General features: G+C 52.5%; 1 protein-coding gene across 1 annotated transcript; it reads right to left on the bottom strand.

The window, feature by feature from the left end:
- Positions 1-1,786: 1,786 nt before the first annotated feature.
- Positions 1,787-17,021, bottom strand: P2rx1 (purinergic receptor P2X 1). Its single transcript, XM_026393933.2, has 12 exons — positions 16,681-17,021; positions 8,038-8,182; positions 7,721-7,792; positions 7,201-7,270; positions 6,833-6,929; positions 6,489-6,569; positions 6,111-6,252; positions 3,684-3,811; positions 3,017-3,107; positions 2,449-2,514; positions 1,972-2,073; positions 1,787-1,852 (listed from the first exon to the last, which is right to left on the bottom strand). Exons 1-12 carry the CDS (start codon positions 16,815-16,817, stop codon positions 1,787-1,789), a joined length of 1,197 nt encoding a protein of 398 aa, XP_026249718.1. The 5' UTR covers positions 16,818-17,021.
- Positions 17,022-18,427: the final 1,406 nt, after the last annotated feature.

The raw sequence follows: 18,427 nt of genomic DNA, 5'->3' as shown, positions 1-18,427 counted from the left end.
ACATTTTAGGTGTTCAGTGACCATCTGGGGCCAGTGGCTACCATAGTGGACACATTATGGTAGAATGTGTCCATCATTGCAGGAAGTCCCATTGGATAGCAGGGTGTAAACCCAGCAAGATGGTGTGGATGCTTTGAGACTCTACCTGGCTGTGAGTCAGGACCTGGAGGTCACATCCACAGCAGGGCCCCTGGGGATCCTTCCACTTTGTTTACAGTCAAGGCCTTCCCTCCCTCTTTGGGGTTCCCTAGGTAGCCATCCCCTTCTTCATCCCCCGTTTCATGAGGCCACTCTTGGGGTTTTCTACTTGTCCCAGTGCTAGGCCTTTCACAGAAGCCATGGGAGGAGCTTGTGGTGGGTTAGGAAGAGTTGCAGGGTTTGGGGCTGTGCCAGGATAGTGGCCCATGGACAGATGTGAGCTGACCCTGTTAGGCTCAGGACATGGGACTCAGCTCACCACTACCCACTGGCAGACCCACAGGGGCTTCCGTGATTGCTCAGCACAGCCTTGCATCCCACAGATGGGCACACTGAATTTCAGAAAGGTCTGGAAAGAAGGCAAAGACGGCAGAAATTCGTCCTCATTCCTTTTATTGTACTCCACCCCTCACTTTTCCCAGACCTTGTGTTCTGACAGAGCCAGGGAGGCCGTGGGAGCTGGAGTTGGCCGTGGGCAAGGAGCCCAGGATTCGGCTTAGGCTCCCATTCCAGCCCGAGGTAGCTGAGTAAGGATTTGTGGCTAGAAGGGATGTCCTAGCTTGACACACTAGGGAAGAAGCATTTCCCCATGGAGGTGACACAGCATGGATCATGTGTCTCTGCTTGAGGGTGTAGGTGTGTCAGATGGTTGTGTTTGCAGGGCCCCAAGCTGTTCAAACACAGGGCTGTGTGCATGTGGGTGGTGTGTACATGAGGGCCGTGTACATGTAGGTAGGTGTGCATGCACACGGGGGTGTGTGCGTGAATCACTGTGTGGCACATGAACACACTACACACTTGCTGAGGGTGTCTGAAACCCTGCTCAGTGTCCATACCTGCCAGTTAGTGCAGACCCCATCCCAATCAAGAGCTCGGAGTCAAAAAAATGCTAAGACAGCAATTCTTAAATGTAGGTCCCCAAATGTCCTTGATGCTTGCTACCAACACAGATCATTGTGGCCAGCATGGGAGTTTCTGGTTCAGGAAGTCTGGGGTGGGCCCAGGCACCTGCATTGTCAATATTCTCCCCAGGGAAATCTGAGGCCAGGCAGAAATAGGGCTGGAGCACACCTGTCTGACAGAACTTTCATCAGTGACAAGCACTGTCCAACATGGCAGTCACTGGCCACGTGTGTCTACCAAGCAGTCGAAATGTGACTCGTTCCATTGAGGAATTGAATTTTTTTTTTATTTTATTGAATTTTAATTCATTTAAAGTTAAATAGTCACCTGTGGCTAGTGACTGCCATATTGGAGGACACAGATCTAGAGAAATTGAGGCAGAAGGACAGACAATGAGGGCCCCAAGAGATAAGCACAAAGCTGGCGTACCAATGTGTGAGGATCCCCAGGCTTTTTCGACCAGGAATGACTGAGACTGGGGTGGGGCTTTCTTGGGGTGGGGGGTACAGAGTTGGAGCCAGAGTCCTAAACTGCACAGGTCTATCCTAAGCTGCTGGTAAATGGTATCTGTTTGGCTAAGAGGGTAGGACACTGCATGGGAGACCCTTCTGCCCTTGGCTGGGACCCACCAGGGCCCCAGCCCAAGGCCAAGTGCTGCATCCAGTCAGGAGTCAAGGGCTCAGGGTCAGGAGGTCCTCATGTTCTCCTGCAGGCCCAAGGTGGAGCTGGTGGCTGCTGGGTCATGCTCGCCCTATATATGCATTGAGGAGACACAGGTCAGCCCCAGAAGTTGCTGCCCCCCAACCCCCACCCAGCACAGACACACAGGCCTGAGGTCTCTGAAGGGCCCAATTCAAGGAGTTCTCTTACCGCCTTTGGCCCCATATCCTCAGCATACTTGAACTTCTTCTGCTTGTAGTAGTGCCTCTTGGGCAGGATGTGAAGTAGCAACAGATCACAGAGAACGGTGGCCTAAGGGCAGGGAGTGGCAAATGGAACAGAGAAAACAGATACAGAACCTGGAGGAAGGTACAGGACTTCCCACATCTCACTGCTGTCCTGGCCACTATGGGCCCTGGCTGAATCCTGCATTCTAGACCTCAGTTTCCTGGTAGGGCACCTCGGGACCTTCAGGGAACCAAGAAAGCCCCATCCTCCCTCTATCCCACCCCAGCTCTGGGCCTTGGTGTCCTCAGACATACTATGGGTGGTATGGTGGACAGCTTGCTCAATAAGGATGGACAATTACAGTCAAGTTTGGGGATGAGGGACTTTCTACTGCTACTGAGATACAGAAGGAGGTGGGGGCGGACCCCAGCACAGTGACCCAGTGATCCCAACACTTACCACCCCGAAGATGCCAATCCCAGAGCCAATGGTGGTCATTGTAGGGATGATGTCAAACTTCCTGGCCTGGTGGTAGGGCCCAGGGAAAAGAAGGGTTAACTGTCAGAAGGCACTCAGCTGGAAAAGGCCAGGTTTGGGACAAGGGGCTTCCCGGCCCTCTCTTCTCAATCAATGACCTGTCCACTCTGCCTGGTGCCCAGGGATCTGATTCTTCATGGGGAACCAGCTGCTGGTCAGTAGACCTGAGATTTTTTGGTTTTGTTTCATTGTTTCTGGTGCTGTGAATGGAACCCAGGGCCTCACACACGCAGGGCAAGCACTCTACTTCTGAGCTACATTGCCAGCCCTTAGACCTGTGTTTGCCCTAGATTCTGCCCCCCTGAACCCAGGGACATTATGAGGGAGGCATGGTCACTGTCTGCCTGGACACCACCCATGCCCCACCTGTCATTAGAAGTAGACGTGCTGAACAGATCCTGTCCTGTCCAACTTCCTGTCATCCATAAAACTACAGATACCCAAAGGCAAGATGTGTCTCAGTGGCCATCCCCTCATACAGGACACTCACCTTGCCATCTACTAGGATGTCAAAGCGAATCCCAAACACCTTGAAGAGGTGACGGCGGTTGGTCCCATTCTCTACATAGTGCCTGGCAAACCTTGGGGAGGGGGCGAGGTAGCAAGAGAAGGTGATGGAAAATCGTCTTAGGTGTCAGAGCTTCAGGGACACCGTAGCCCACAGAGGTCCATCTCCACAACATTTCACCAAGGGAGACTCACAAGCCACATTCTAGCAATGCCACACTCAGCCTCTGCCCTAACTCCTGCTGCCAGTGATTTCCCCAGTGCTCCTGACCAGTGGGCCTCAAAGGGACTGAGACCAAAGGGCAGGGGACTCAGGCCTTCAAGATCTTGCTCCCTGGGCTGGGGTTGTGGCTCAGTGGTAGAGCGCTTGCCTAGTGTGTGTGAGGCACTGGGTTCGATCCTCAGCACTACATATAAATAAATAAAATAAGGTCATTTGTGTTGCTTAAATGTAAACTCCAGCCATTGACAACTAAAACCAAAAAATATTTTAAAAAAGATCTTGCTCCCTGCTGGCTTCCTGGTTGGCCACCCACACAGGATGGGAGCCATCCTCTGCTGCCCTCTGGGAACCCTTGTTCAGCCCCATGGGATTCTGGGAGTAGAAAAGCCAGGAGGACCCTAAGGAAAGATGTGGTCCTGGCAGGCACCTGAAGTTGAAGCCTTCAGACAGTTTTTTCTCCCCGTATAGGCCATGGAACTCATAGATGGGTTTGCAGTGTCGTATGTGCCAGTCCAGGTCACAGTCCCAGTCGATGGTGATGCCGACAACCCCACCCTGTGAAGGAACGAACACAGGTGTTTAAGATCTGGAATTTCAGGACCAAGAAATTGTCTGTCTTAGAGCTGGTGCCTACATTTACTCCATGAAGAAACATTTAAAAAAATATTTTTCTTTTAGTTGTAGATGGATACAATAACTCTATTTATTTATTTTTATGTGGTGCTGAGGATGGAACCCAGCGTCTCGCACATGCTAGGCGAGTACTCTACCACTGAGCCACAACCCCGGCCCCTGAAGAAACATTTTTGACTGGAGAGAAGACAGTGGGGTGCTGCTTTGGGGTAAAGGTCCTGTCACCCTCTCTAACTTCACCTCCTACTCATCACATTTCACACTCTGGCTTTCTGATCATTTCTAGAATATATCAAGTTCTTCCTACCTTAGGGCCTTTGCTTATGCTATGCTTCCAGTTTTCCTCAAGGCTGGATTCTGCTCATCCTTTGCTCATTTGCCTGACAGAGCGTCCCTGAACACCACACCAATATGTCCATTGTCATTCCTTCCTGCTGTACTCTTTGGGTTGGCTTTTGGAAACTTTGACACATTGTAACCATTTGTTTATTTCCTTTGATCATTATTAACCCCTCTCCTCCAAGACTATAAGGTCCAAGAGGATGGAGCTGCCTGGGCATTTGTCACTGACTTCTGAGTTTCCAGCACTCGTCATGAAACGGGAGGCAAGCAAATAGTCATGAATTAAAGTGAATTAAAGAGTGAATCTGTGGAAAGAGAAAACTTGAGAAAGTGAAGCTCCTCTGGGCCAGGCAAGGAATAGGCTGAGCAACAAGGCGAGAGTCAGGAGGGAGTCAGAGAAGAGGGGGCCAGGAGCTGAGCAATATGGCAGGAGGCTGCAACTGACAAATTTCCAATGGGGAGATTTTTAGGAATAAAGAAGAGTTTCATTCTATTTTGCTTTTGGTACAGGGGCCGTCCCCTACTGAGCTACACCCCACCCGTTTTAATTTTTTTAACCTTGAGTCAGGATCTTGCTAAGTTGCTGAAAGCTGAACTTGAACTTTCGATTCTCCTGCCTGAGGGTCCATGGACATTGACTACAGGCAGCGCTTCAGTGCTGGCTCAAGTTCAGTTTTTAGGTCATTTGTGTTGCTTAAATGTAAACTCCAGCCAGGCACGGCAGCGCATGCCTGTAACCCCAGCAGCTCGGCAGGCTGAGACAGAAGGCTCAAGAATTGAAATCCAGCCTCAGCAACAGCCAGGCGCTAAGGAACTCTGGGAGACCCTCTCTCTAAATAAAATACAAAAGAGGGCTGGGGATGTTGCTCAGTGGTTGAGTGCCCCTGAGTTCAATCCCCAATACCAAAAAAAAAAAAAAAAAAAAAATTGTAAACTCCAGTGGCCTGTGGGTGGAATCTGACCACGCCCATTGTTAGTGTAGTATCCGCTGTGCTTCTGCCCTACAGTAGCTGACCTGGTTAGCTGACCCAGAGGCCATGCAGCTTGCAAAACTGACAATATTTACTAAAGGGCTCTTGAAAGAAAAAGTTTGCTGACCTCTGCTGAAGTCAAGCATGTCATGAGTGGGGTTCCATGGTTACATCACAGAAAATGGACAGATTTCCATCCCTAAATAGGCAACTGCAGGAATACTAAGGAGCACCTGAGAACAGGACATAGGCTCGCCAGGTGCCAGGCAGTGCTGAAGGGCTGGCCCAGGTTTGCACTCGAGACAACCACAGGAGACTGGCACTATTAGAGTCCTCATGTGACAGGTGCTAAACCCAGGCTCACTGAAGTTAAGAGACTCATTGGAGATCACACCACCTACTAAGGAGCAAAGCTGGGATTTGAACCCAGTCTCCCAGGTCCATGTCTATTATAAGAGACTGCTTCTCTCAGAATACCAGGGGACTGTGAGTATCACGGGACACAAGATTTCTTAGAGCCAAGGGCTATGGAATTCATTCCACTTTTACCTAAAAATTTAAAAATAGCAGGACCCTGCGGGTATGGCTCTTTTAGAGTGCTTGCCTAGCATGCACAAGGCACTGGGAACCATTCCCTCTACCCTGCAGAATAAAATAATAGCAGGACATCAGCAAACATCCAGGTGATGTCTGCCCACATCTCTTTATTCTGGGCACCTCTTCTGAGCTGTGTCTAGGCCAAGCCCTGTGAGGACACAGGCCTGATCAGCAGGGGCCCAGCATTAGGGGACAGACTCATACATATACTGGGCCTATACCAGGGAGGATTAGAAAGATGAACTGACCCTGAAAGACCTTTACTCTGCCCTGAGCCAGTGCTCCCCTCTGCCTGGCGCCCCCTGCCATACCTTGACAGCCAGGCTACTGAAATCCTGGCCGGACTCCTGCACTATGTAGCTGAGGTTGAATAAAGGGCACAGAGGGTGCAGCTTCTTATCGTAGAGGCAGGTCTTCATGTAGCTGGCATTGACCTCCTCCACTAGGTTGTTCCTATGGGGGCAAAGGGCATTGGTAGGAGCCATGTGCCAGATGGGAGGGTGGCCACCCTGCCCTGTAGCTCTGGGGACCCTCATAGGGCTTTAGAATGCCCCTTCTGCTACCTATCCCAGGAACCCCAACCCAGGCTTCCCCCTCTAGAACCACAGCAGCCTCAATGGAGGTGGACAGCTGAAAGCATCCCAAGAGCCTGAGGAGCCGCCTGAGCGCTGCCCACGGTTCCCACGCACCTCTTGACCTGGAAGCGTGGAAAGCTGATGCTGTTCTTGATGAAGAGGGTGAAGTTCTCGGCCTCTCGGAGAAGGGCAGGGCTGGGGGAGACTGCACTCACACACCGCCCCTCCCCAGGAGGGCCCCGCACGACCCCAGGGCTGGGGATGGAGGACACCCAGCTGCTCCCACAGCCTGGCATAGGTGGGGAGGGGCTGGGAGGGGGGACTTTGGCCCGAGTCACACGGATGTGGTCAGGACAGGGTCAAAAGAATCCTGACCAGATCCATTCCAGATGCAGTTGCCCCTGCATCTGGGCTGGAACCCTGCCCCCAAGTCCCTGGAAAGACAGGGCATTGGTTACCTTGGGATGTTGTCATCCACCTCCACGGGGCACCAGCCAAAGATCTCACACGTCTGCACAGTGCTGTTGAAGGCCACACACTTGCCCGTGCGGATGCCTAGGGTGAGGGAGGAGCCCCTGGGTGCCCACTCCAAGCTACGGGTGTAGAGGAGGCCTCTCAGGTCCCTCCCACGGGAGCTCCCTGTGATGGGACACTGACAAAGAGGACTATGAGGACAGAAATAGGGCTGGGTCTGGGGCAGGCAGCCAGGCCAGGATGACAGGAGAGAGAGAGAGCAAGACTTGGGCAGGGTGTGGAGAGAAGCGGGCTGGAGGGCACAGGCCCTGGAGAGGGGCCCACAGAGGCACTAAGAGGAGGCTGAGCTTACCTTGGGCCTTCCTCTTTGCCTTCCCAGGGGTACAGCCACTATTGTTCTTACACGTGCCCCCTTCGGGGTTCTGGAAGAAGAGAAAGCTGCTGGGCCCAGGCCTCTGGGGTATGGTCCTGAGAAGAGCCCCTCCCATCCCTGGGGCCTTTGGCAGGCATGGGTGGACTCTCAGAATCTTGGGGGTGACCCCTGCTCACAGCCTCTTTCTCCCAGTCCCCACCACTCCGGGTCCATGCCCAGATGCCTATCACTGATGTGAGCTGGCAAGGGGTGGAGAGGGTGTGGGGGAAAGGAGGTGGTACTGAGACATGGCATCCTGCTGGGCACACAGCCAGGTGGAAGGCTTGGCACTGCCAATGGTGGATGGCTACTTTGTGTGACTCTATCTATGCCTGACATTCTACCATTGGGTGACTGCAGGAAGTCTTTCCCATGTCATCTCCAGTGCCCAAGGGGACTCCTCTTCCATGTTATTTTCCTTTGTGGGGGATCCAAGAAGGGGGCAAGCAGAAATCCTCACCTCTGCGCAGTAGTTTTGAGCCTGCTGGGGGGTCATGATGAAATTGGTCATGACCACGAAGGAGTTGTCCCCCTGGAAGTGAAGAACAGGGCTGGGATCTGGCACAACAGCTCCTAGAACCCAAACACGGCCCCTGTATGCCCCCAGAGCCCAGCAGCCTCCACGCCCCATTATGTCACATGGGGTGATAGTACCGGGCTCACAGTTCAGGAAACTGAGGCCTAGGGAGAGGAAGGAGCTGGGCTGGTTCCATGAAAGGGACAGAGCCCACCAAGTCAGGCCCTGAGGGTGGAAGGTGCGGCCCCGAGGTGGCTCACCTGTGCTGGAAAGACGTAGTCGGCCTGGTCCCAGACCTGGAGTTTGCTCTGGAGCTCAGTCACGGCCAGGCCTTTGAGCTTCACAGACACACTGCTGATAAGGCCCCCTGAGGTCTGGTAGCCCTTCTCGTACACAAATACCCACCTGCAGGGACACAGGGGACTTATGGTCCTGGGCCAGAGCTGAGTGGGCCATTCAAGGATGGCAGGCAGCTCTGTGGGCTTCTCTCCTTTCTGGCACCTGCTGGATGTGTCATGGCTTTCTGTTTGCCCTCCCCAGATGCCTCTCTGAGCCACTCTCTGCTTCAGAAGCTCTTGGACCGGAAGCAGAACAGCCCACCTGCCATCCCCTGCTGGCCTGAGCCTGAAGTTCCACCATCTTTTCAGAGCATCCCAGGGAGGAGGCCTTCCAGATTCCAGGAGCAGGGTGTGCCTGTGGGCCACCCCTTCGGAACTCCAATCCTCTGTCCCAGAGTGCCCCTCCTTTCCTGTGCTGTGCCTGACACAGCCTGATGGCTCTGAGTCTGGCCACTGGTGTCCAGTGGCCTGGATTTGAACCCCAGCTCCACTCCTCATGGGCTGTGTGATTTGGGGTAAGCTATCCAGTCCTCCTGTGCCTCCCCTTCCTCCTCTGCAAAATGGGAATAATAATAGTGCTTGTAATTTGTGTTAAGATGAGTCAATGCATGAAAAACACTGGGGACTGCTACAGAATAAAAGCTATATAGACATTATTATTATTATTAATATTTGTTATCATCATCATCATCGTCATCATCATCATCATCATCATCATCTCAGCCAGGCTGGGATCCCCTGGAGGGGGAAGTGTATGGGGAGGTGACCCTCTGAAGGGCTTAAAGAATCCAGCCCCCTAGCCTCGCCCTTGTGGCTCAGACTGGAGGTCTCCTAGTTTTTTGGGGGGAGGTTCTGGCCTTCCAATCCCCAAATTGAGAACCACTGTCCCTTTGGGCTGACACTCTTAGTCTGAGAGGTTGGGTGAGACTGACCTCCCTCCAAGCCCCAGGGGTGGGCACATGACCAACACTCACCAATCAATATTTCATCTCCCTGGCAGCAGTGATGGATGGCATGTGACCAGGGGAGTATCAGCAATGAAGCCAGGATTCAGGGGGAGAATTATTGGGAAAGAAATACCCTCTCTGCCCGGTGACTAAGCAGGGTGGAAGCAAGATCAAAACCTCAAAGTCGGGGCTGGGGATGTGGCTCAAGCGGTAGCGCGCTCGCCTGGCATGCGTGCGGCCCGGGTTCCATCCTCAGCACCACATACAAACAAAGATGTTGTGTCTGCCAAGAACTAAAAAATAAATATTAAAAAATTCTCTCTCTCTCTCTCTCTCTCCCTCTCTCTCTTTCTCTTTAAAAAAAAAAAAAAAAACCTCAAAGTCATCTTGGCTGCTTCAAAGAAAGAGCAACCTTGAAAATGAAGCCACCTTTGAGGAAGGCTGAGACAGGAATTGGAGAGGGACAGATTCCTGGCAATGTTGTTTTAGAACTGGATCCAGCAGGCCTGAAGCACACTTGGAAAAATCTACTGAAGGTCTGTTCAGTTGCATAAGCTGATCAGTTCCCTGCCTTTATGTAAACCAGGTTGAGTTTGGTTTCTGGATGATGCTTCTCTCCAGGAGTGAGGGTACTGTGTGGATGTGTGCGTGCATCTGAGAGAGACCCGTTAGAGTATGTAGCTGTGTACTTCCAGGAAAACCTGCGTCCACCTGGAAGTAGATGTGTTATGTCTCCTCCTTCCCTCACCTGTCAAGCTCACCTCTGTCAAGCAAACTCAGGCCCTCTACCCCCCCCCCCCCAATCCTGTTCCCCAGAGCTCAAGCCTGGTCACAGAACCTCCAGGGCTCTCAGTTCCAGTGAGGCAGCTCACCAAGGTCCCTCCTGTCCCCACACAATGCATCCTTCCTTCTCCAAATCCCTCTTTCAGCCTACATCAGCACCAAGCTTCTCCCCGACATCTCCCACTCCTGGCCAAGTCTAAGAATGGTCACTGCTGCCCCCTGCAGGTCTCAGACTGCATCAGGTGAGGCATGACAAAGGCCTCCAGCAGCATCAGGAAGAAGGGACGTCACCCACCCACCCTCCTTTCAGCCTTCCCCTAGGAAGGCCTCTGGCTCTGCACCAAACTTGAAGGAGCTGTTTTGGGAGATGGGGAAGCTGCTCCCTATTCTAAACCCTCCTGCAGGAAAGTCACTGGCTTCCCTCTGGGCGCCACATCCCAACATCCCAACGGTATTTCTCTTTTTGCCCAATACCAGCTCCCCACATGGTAGATGGGGAAACCGAGGCCTGGGGAAGTGCCCCTCCCCAAATTCAGAGGCCAGGCAGGAGGCGGCTCCCAGGCTCTGCTCCCCTCCACTGAGCCACACTGGGGCCAACGCGACTCCCAGGAGCCGGGCCAGGTTGCAAGCTGCAACGAAAGCAGAGTTTCCTCTGTCTGCCCCTGGGGCTGCTGGTCTTGGGGGTCAAAAGGAAAAGTCAACTCTGGCATTAACGACCTCAGTTCTGGTAATAATAGAATGACCATGGCGCCAGGCCTGCCCCTCCACAGCCATGCCTTGACCTGGCCTGTGGTCACCACCCTGAGAAGGCCACCAAGGAGGTCTGAAACCAAAGTCACTGGCACCTTCAGAAGTTCCTCCCCTTCCAGAAATAATCTTTCCCAATTTTTCCACCTCTCTTGAGGCTCTCTTCTCCAGCTTCTCTTCTGGTAGAAGAGGAAATGGTGATTGACCCAGGTTCCCATAAAAACCCTGCCTTTTATCAGCTGTGTTGCTTCAGCCTACAGACTAAACTTCTCTGAGCCCTGATTTTCTCCATAAAGCAGAGGTGACGGCACTACCTCAAAGATGCTGTTCATTCAACAAATATTTAACGAAGCCATGTACTCAGCCCTGGGGTGGGCCCCTGAAGTAAAGGCATGTAGGTAATTGGGGGAAGTTTCTGTGAGTTCTCATTAAGGAAATGAGCTCAGGGTCTGGCACAGCAGAAATCATTAAAACTAAAGTCTCGGACTGGGAGTGTAGCTTAGTGGTAGAGCACTTGCCTAGCATGTGTGAGGCACTGGGTTTGATCCTCAGCACCACATATAAATAAATTAATATCTGTTAACAACTAATAAAATATTTTTTAAAAAACCGAAAATCCCTTATTGCCACTGTCTCTGGTCCTCCTTCACTCGTTTCCTTTCCCTGTCCAGCCACACCCTTTCCCTGGCTTCCATTCTCAGTTGTGGGAGAGCCCTGTGTGAGCTGTCAAAGACATGTGACACCTGGAATTTTGTTGTCCCCAGATTCCTGTCTCCAGATCTGTGCTCTCCCCAAGGTTCAGTTCTGCACATCCATTTATTCGTTCAACAAACATTTATGTTTAGAGTCCATATCGTGCACCAAGCACTGTCTAGACAAAAATAGGCAAATGAACAAAATAAAAATCGTATACTCAAGAAGCCTATGTACAAGTCAAGGCTCCAGTCACTTGGTGATTCCCCTCCCCAGACATCTCACAGGTACCTCACGTGCAACTGGACCCTTTGCAAAACAGTCCTTCAGTGACTCTAAAAGTTACACACCGATTCCATTTGACACAATCCCACTAGTAGGTACCTACCCAGAAGAAATAAAAACATGTCCAGCCTGTCACAAGGGCTCACACCTGTAATCCCATAGACAGGAGAGGCTGAGATAGGAGGCTAGCCTCAGTAACTTAGTGAGACCTGTCTCAAAATAAAAGATAAAAGGGCTGGGGGTTTGGTTCAGTGGTAAAGTGTCCCTGGGTTCAATCCCCAGTACCCCCCCCAAAAAATCCATGTTAACTCTAATACACAAATATTTAGGACAGCATTTTTCATAAGAGCCAAGAAATTGAAAGAATCCAAATATCTGTCCCCAGATGAGTGGTTAAACAAAACTTGATATCTCCAATGGAATATTATTTAGCCATAAAAAGGAATGCAGCAGAGGCACAAATTACAATCAATGCGGATGAACCTTGAAAATATTATGGTAAGAGAAAGAAACCAGACGTAAAAGGGCATGTGTCATGATTCTATTTATACAAAATGCCCAGAATAGGCAAAGCTGGCTGTGAGAAAGGGAAAAAGGGGGGTGATTAATAAAGGGGTACAGGATTTTTTTTTGGAGGAATGAAATGTTAGAGAAATTATAGTGGTGCTGGTGGCACAACTTCATGAATATTTAAAACCACAGAATTGTATTTCTTAAAGGGATGAAGCGAGGATGTAGCTCAGTGGTGGATCGTGTGCTTAGTACATGCAAGGACCTGGGTTCGATTCCCAGCACCTAAAATTAATTAATTAATTTAAAGGGGAATATTATGGTATATGAAATCAATCCAAATGCAAAGTACTAACTACAAAGTACTAACTACAAAAATTCAATTGACCCAGCCATGCACAGTGGCCCATGCCTGAAATCCCAGCGACTTGAGAGGCTGAGGCAGAAGGATCGAGAATTTGAAGCCAGCCTCAGTGATTTAGCAAGACCCTGTCTACCGGGGAGACTTAGCTCAGTGGTTAAGTATCCCTGAGACCAAAAATAAATAAATAAATAAATAAATAAATAATTCGACTGGTGCAACCCTAACTCTTTACCCCACAGAAGAGCCTGGACCAGGTGTGGGCACACAACCAGGCCCCTCCAATCAGGACATTCCATTTTCTTGATCACAATGATCAGTTCTGGGAGGGGCACATGACCCAACCCCCGCCTCCATAAGAATTGGACTTGGGACTTTTGCCCGAACCCTGAAGGAAGGAGATGCTCTTGCACCTCGGGAGTAGCTAACCTGTGGGGATGTCAGTGTGGATATCTGCCATTTTGCCACCACGAGGACAGAGAGTCTGCCTGATGGCTCCATGGTGCTTGAGCATGGTGCCTCCTCAGAGGAGAGCAGAGCCAGATCCTGGATAGCGTCATTCGAGAACCAAGATTGGACCAAACTGGATTCCTCACTTCCCCCATAGAACTTGCCCCTCTATGTCCTTGTCATGGAGGGTCCATCCAGGCCTGAAGTCCCAAATGATCTTTCAATTATATAAATCAATCAATACCCCACCCTTGCCAGGTGTGGTGGCGCACGCCTGTTATCCCAGTGGCTCGGGAGGCTGAGACAGGAGGATCACAGATTCAAAGCCAGCCTCAGCAAAAAGTGAGGTGCTTAGTGAGACCCCGTCTCTAAATAAAATACAAAATAGGGCTGGGGATGTGGCTCAGTGGTCGAGTGTCCTTGAGTTCAATCCCCAGTACCCCCACCCCCCCAAAAAAAACCCCAAGCCATCGTGTCTTCTAAACCAGTTTGATTGAGTTTATTTTGTGGGAACTAAAGTAGTTCTGGCTAACCTATCCTCTGCTCCTCCCTCTCCCTCTGCCCCCACTGTGTCCTGCCCCAGGCCCCTGCCAAAGCACTCAGCATGGAGAAGATACTTCAGAAATAGTCCCTGTGTGACTACTTGTGACCCTAATTTGTATCTGTCCTTCTCTCTGTTTTGTACACACTCTGTTATCCACTTTGTGATTTCTAAACACCTGTTTTTTGTTTTGTTTTGTTTTTATGATGCTAGGGATGGAACCCAGGTGTGCTTAACCACTGAGCCACATCCCCACCCTTTTTAAATTTTTATTTGAGACAGGGTCTCACTAAGTGGCTTAGGGCCTCGATAAGTTGCTGAGGCTGGCTTTGAACTCATGATCCTCCTGCCTCAAGCTCCCAAGCCATTGGGATTACAGGTGTGCCCCACCATGCTCGGCTGACCACTGGATTTTAAGAGCTCTGCATAGAGGTACAAGGGACAAGTGAGGACTGTAGTGAGAAGAGGCCCAGAGGGGCCAGAAAGAGAGCCAAGAGCAACTCTGCGCAGCCTACAACCGCAGGCCTTTTGTCCATGGCTGGGTTTACCACAGGGTCATCTTCTCCAGGGAGGCCTCCTAGGAACCCCACCCCAAGAGGCACTTGCAGATTCTCTTGGGGACCCTCCAGCATCCTTCTCCTCCTCCAGCCAGACCTCCCTAGACAGGAACATGTCCCAGCAAGCCCCTAGGACATACCTGCATAGTCACGATATCATATACCTCCAGTGACAGAAAATAGCAGTATCTGTGAGACCACCTTACTCTGAGCCAAAAGAGGCCCAGTCTTCAGACTCTGAAGCCCACTGGTCCCCTCCACCTTCTTGGACCTCTCAGAAGAGCATGCCCAGTGGAGACCTGTGGACCTGTTCCAGTTCTCAGCTGCTCAGCTTCTCTGCCTCTGCCTCAGTAACTTTATCCCTAAGGTTCAAGGTCTCCTGCATCTGAGTTGTGCTCCAATGTTTGTCCCCTGTTCAGCTCTGCTGTGCCTACCCACCCCCCACCCATGCTTTGCCACCCCTGGGACCTAAGGATCTGAGTCTCCTCCCATGTTCCCTCCGTCTGTCCTGCAGTGCTCCAGGGACCACATACTCAGAAGGGGAGGGTGCTCCAGCCAAAGCTCGTCATCCTCGTTAAGAGAGAGTTGTCCCCTCCAACTCCTGCCCATGGGACAGTTGGGAAACTGAGGCCTGAGATGCCAGGACTAAGTCTAGGCTGCATCAGGGCTTCAGTCTGCAGATGCGACCTCCTGGATGCGAGGGTCAGTGCAGCACTGGGAGGTGGCCAGATGAGGGCGACAGAGACAGCAGGAGCCGCAGCCCAAGCGAAGCAGAGCTGAGGCGCGGTCTTGGGGGCAAGGCAGGAATGGTGTTTCAGTGCCCCTCTCTGCGGGTGCTTCCTTTCCAGGATATTTAACTGTCTTTGGAGCCATGCATCTGGTTCAGATCCTGGTTAGCCTCTTTCTAGCTGAGGGCCAGCTAGATCCCTGTGCTGGTGAGCCCCACGGACACTGAGAAGGACCATATTTATTTGAAAACTGAGTAGACTGTCCTGAGAGGGAAGATAGCAAAGGAAGGAAGTAGTGAGATCCTCATCACTGAAAGTATCTGCTCAAGCTTGGATGGCAGCTGGGGCACACCCTGCAGCGGGTACATACACTGTCCCTCAAACTCTGACAATCTGTGCCTAACCCACAAGAGGAACCTGGTGCTGCTCACTGGGCCTGATCTGAAAACAGAATGGGGAGCCCTCGGGCCAGAGTGAGGGTGACCTTCCCCCAGCCTTTTCTGGTGAGTGTCAGGCTGGACTTTGGGGAGTGATTTCTCTTCCCTGGAGGGTCAGGAGTGAAGCTGACAGTGGGCTTGTAGATCTGTCCATGCCTGGTACTCTGCCATCAGTACCCATTAGAAAGTTCTGCAGCGGCCCTGTGATGCTGGGAAAGAAGGGCAAGCAGAAGCCCAGGTTGGGGCAGGAGGCCTAAGTCCTAAGCTTGGCCTTGCTACTGACTTGCAGTGTGACCTGGAAACCCCTTGGGCTCTTCTCTGGTCCTCACTTTCCCTTGCACGCTCAACCAATATCGAAGATGTCAAATTGGTTTATGAACAAGAGGGAGGCAGAGGCCAAAAGACACCACGGGGTCCTGGCCTCAGCTCCATCTGATCAGATCTGAGACTATTTGGGATGCCCAAAGTTTTGGGGAGACCAGGACTATGTGACCACTGTTTGGGCCCCTGGTCAGCCCACCCTGGGCCCCACTTGGCAGTTTAGAGCCACAACAAAAATGAAGGATGGATAGATCCCTCAGAATCACACAGCACAGTTGGGCTGGGGCTACTGGGTCCCCAGGTCCCCAGCAGGAGGTGAACCTCCTTCAGGGTTCCAGGGGCTCTAGGAATCCCCTGCAGTCATGTGAGTGGATATGATATACCATACACAGGGGATAAGCATCAGTCAGACTCAGACACAGCCAGGGCACATACACATGAGCACACACCCGATACCTGACACATGGACACGGACACAGAGCTCTGGGTAGGACACGTACATCTACATGACACAGGCATATGTGCCCCTGCAGCACACATGTGCAAGCTCCTGCCAGACCTGTCTTAGCTTCTAGGACAGCCAGACTGACTTTAGGAAAATGGCCTCTGCGTGGTCCCCAGCCCAGTCAGATGACAGAGGGAATCCCACCTGGCCCCACCCTGTACCCTTGGCTCAGTAGGACAAGTCCAGAGATGCCCAGAAAGGAGTTGTCATCCCTGGGAGCAGAGCTGACCTCCACCATTCAGATACCAGGTGTTCAGAATTTGAGGGTTTCTCTGCTCCCAGGGTCTCAGATATTTAGACAGGGAAGGTGGGAGCAGAGCCTGTCCATCTCTGGCCTGTGAAAGAGGATATGGCCTCCGTCTCAGTAGTAGTGTCTGGTTTGGTGGGAGGTCAGAGGTAGAAGGAGCCTTGACCGTGAAAGCCACTCACCACTTGAAGGAACTCAAATCCGAGTCAGTTCCTCAGAACCTCCATGTGCCCCAGGCAGGGTGACCCCTCCTGCCCCAGCATCCCCATCCCGACAGTGAGTTAGCAACGTTTTCCCTCTGTCTAAACGGCAAAGCGGCTGACCAGGAGGGCTTCCGGATGGATAGAGAGAAAGAGGGCTCCTTGGCATCAAGGAGAGCATCCCAGATCTGGGAGGACAGAGCCAGGCTGGGGGCTTTTGCGTGAAGGTGGTGGTGAGGGGTCCCAGACTCACCCAACGACGTAGATAAAAACCACAAGCTGGATCAGCCGGAAGACAATGCCCACCTTCTTGTTGCGCACCAGCACCATTCGGGGGGTGTCATACTCGAAGAAAAAGGCAGCCAGCTTATCCTGCAGCCTCCGTGCCATGGTGGGCCAGGTTGGGGTTCAGGACTGAGCCCCCTGCACACCTTTGCTGTCAGGACACCCACGTCTACAGCGGCAGAGCTCCTGAGGGCTTCTCACCCTCTTAGGGAGAGCAGAGTAGGGTAGGTGAGGCCAGAGGTCAGGAGTCAGAGGTCAGCTGGAGAGATGCATGGGGTGAGAGGGAGAATCCTTGGGTGCTCAAAACAACTCTGGGCCCCTGGCAGGCAATGGACTGCAGGCCAGCAGTGCCCTGACAAATAAATTCCCAAAGATAGACAGAGGCGGGGCTGATGGGGCCACCCAGGCCCAGCCCCACAGCCCCTCATGGCTCCGCCTGGGCCCTGCTGGGCCTCCGGAAACAGAAGCTGTTGGCCGGAAACCACCAGCCACCAGTCACATAGGAGCAGAGATAAATCTATCACTTCCCCCAACCCACCCCCAGAACCTGTCAGGACAGAGCTGGAGGATCTGGCCAGACCCTGGGGGGAAGCTGGGGTGGGCTCAGACTAGAACACCCTCAAAGTCAGAGACCATCCGCAGCCCCACACAAAGTCACCCGCACAATACCCCTAGGGGGCAACTTGGTCCCTGGGGCCTATGGGGAGAAGCAGAGAGCACTTCAGTTCCCGCTGCCTGACACTTGCTGAGCCTGCCTGCCCCGCCATAGTGCACCACCTGCCACCACCTGTCCCTGTGCTGAGCCTGCACTGTGCCCAACCAGCTTCAGCTTTAGGCTGGTACCTCCCCTCACCACCTTCCCCTCTTTCTTTCTGTCCTGCCCTGGCCATACCTCCTGACCCCTCCACACCCCGATTCGTGACCAGCAGATGGAGAGAGAGGGAGGCAGATGCCCAGACAAATCAAGGACCACCTTGGTCACACATTGCCATGGGGCCTGAAGTCCCAGCAGACATCCTCAGACATCCCTGGGTCTGCCACTTATTGGCAGTGGGGATCAGGAGCGTGGCCTCGCCTCTCTGAGCCTGCTTCCTCATCTGTAGAGGGAGTGATGATAATGGTACTTGTCTCAGAGGTTGAGACCCATCCCTGGGGGATGGGTCCTGACAACACTGAGGACAGAGGTCTTGAGGACACTGTTGAGTTTGGGGTCTGGCCCTTCTGCAGCCTCTCCCCTCCCCAACAGTAACTCTGGCCCTGAATCTGGGGCCCCAGACCCCAGAGCTGGAGACCTCCTTACCCCATGCCTAATTTTGCAAATGATGCTCAGAGGGGAGAGATGAGTGTCCTAAGCTCTCCATGGGCAGTATTGGAGGTTCAAGCTTGAAGCAGGGGCCTCCCAGCCAGCCCTTACCTCAAGAACTCTGTCCAGGAAGCCCCCCACTCCCCCACAGGGCTGATAAGGAATCTTCTTCCTGGCAGGCCACTAGCTGGGGAATTGCTCTGGGCGGGGAGCCAGGCCCTGGGGCTGGGAATCCTGGCTGCCCCCAGAACCAGCATGAGCAGGGTTGCTTTATGGACAGCAAGAGGCTCCCAAAGAAGGCAAGCCCACAGCCCAGGCCCATCCCTCCTCGTGAAGGAGAATAGCCTCACCACACACAGAGCTGTTGCCGATCCAGTGGGGATAGATAACTCAGGGCTCAACTGTTCGTCGC

This window comes from Urocitellus parryii, chromosome 7, assembly GCF_045843805.1.
Source record: "Urocitellus parryii isolate mUroPar1 chromosome 7, mUroPar1.hap1, whole genome shotgun sequence".
Taxonomy (NCBI): domain Eukaryota; kingdom Metazoa; phylum Chordata; class Mammalia; order Rodentia; family Sciuridae; genus Urocitellus; species Urocitellus parryii.
This window is presented reverse-complemented; position numbering and strand designations above follow the sequence as displayed.

Excerpts from the sequence above, each read along its gene's own strand:
- P2rx1 (XM_026393933.2), bottom strand. The coding sequence starts at position 16,817 with ATGGCACGGAGGCTGCAGGATAAGCTGGCTGCCTTTTTCTTCGAGTAT. Across the intron at positions 2,515-3,016 it reads ACATCCTAGTAGATGGCAAG|GCCAGGAAGTTTGACATCAT; the intron begins GTGAGTGTCCTG and ends CCCTACCACCAG. Across the intron at positions 1,853-1,971 it reads AGGATATGGGGCCAAAGGCG|GGCGAGCATGACCCAGCAGC; the intron begins GTAAGAGAACTC and ends ATGCATATATAG.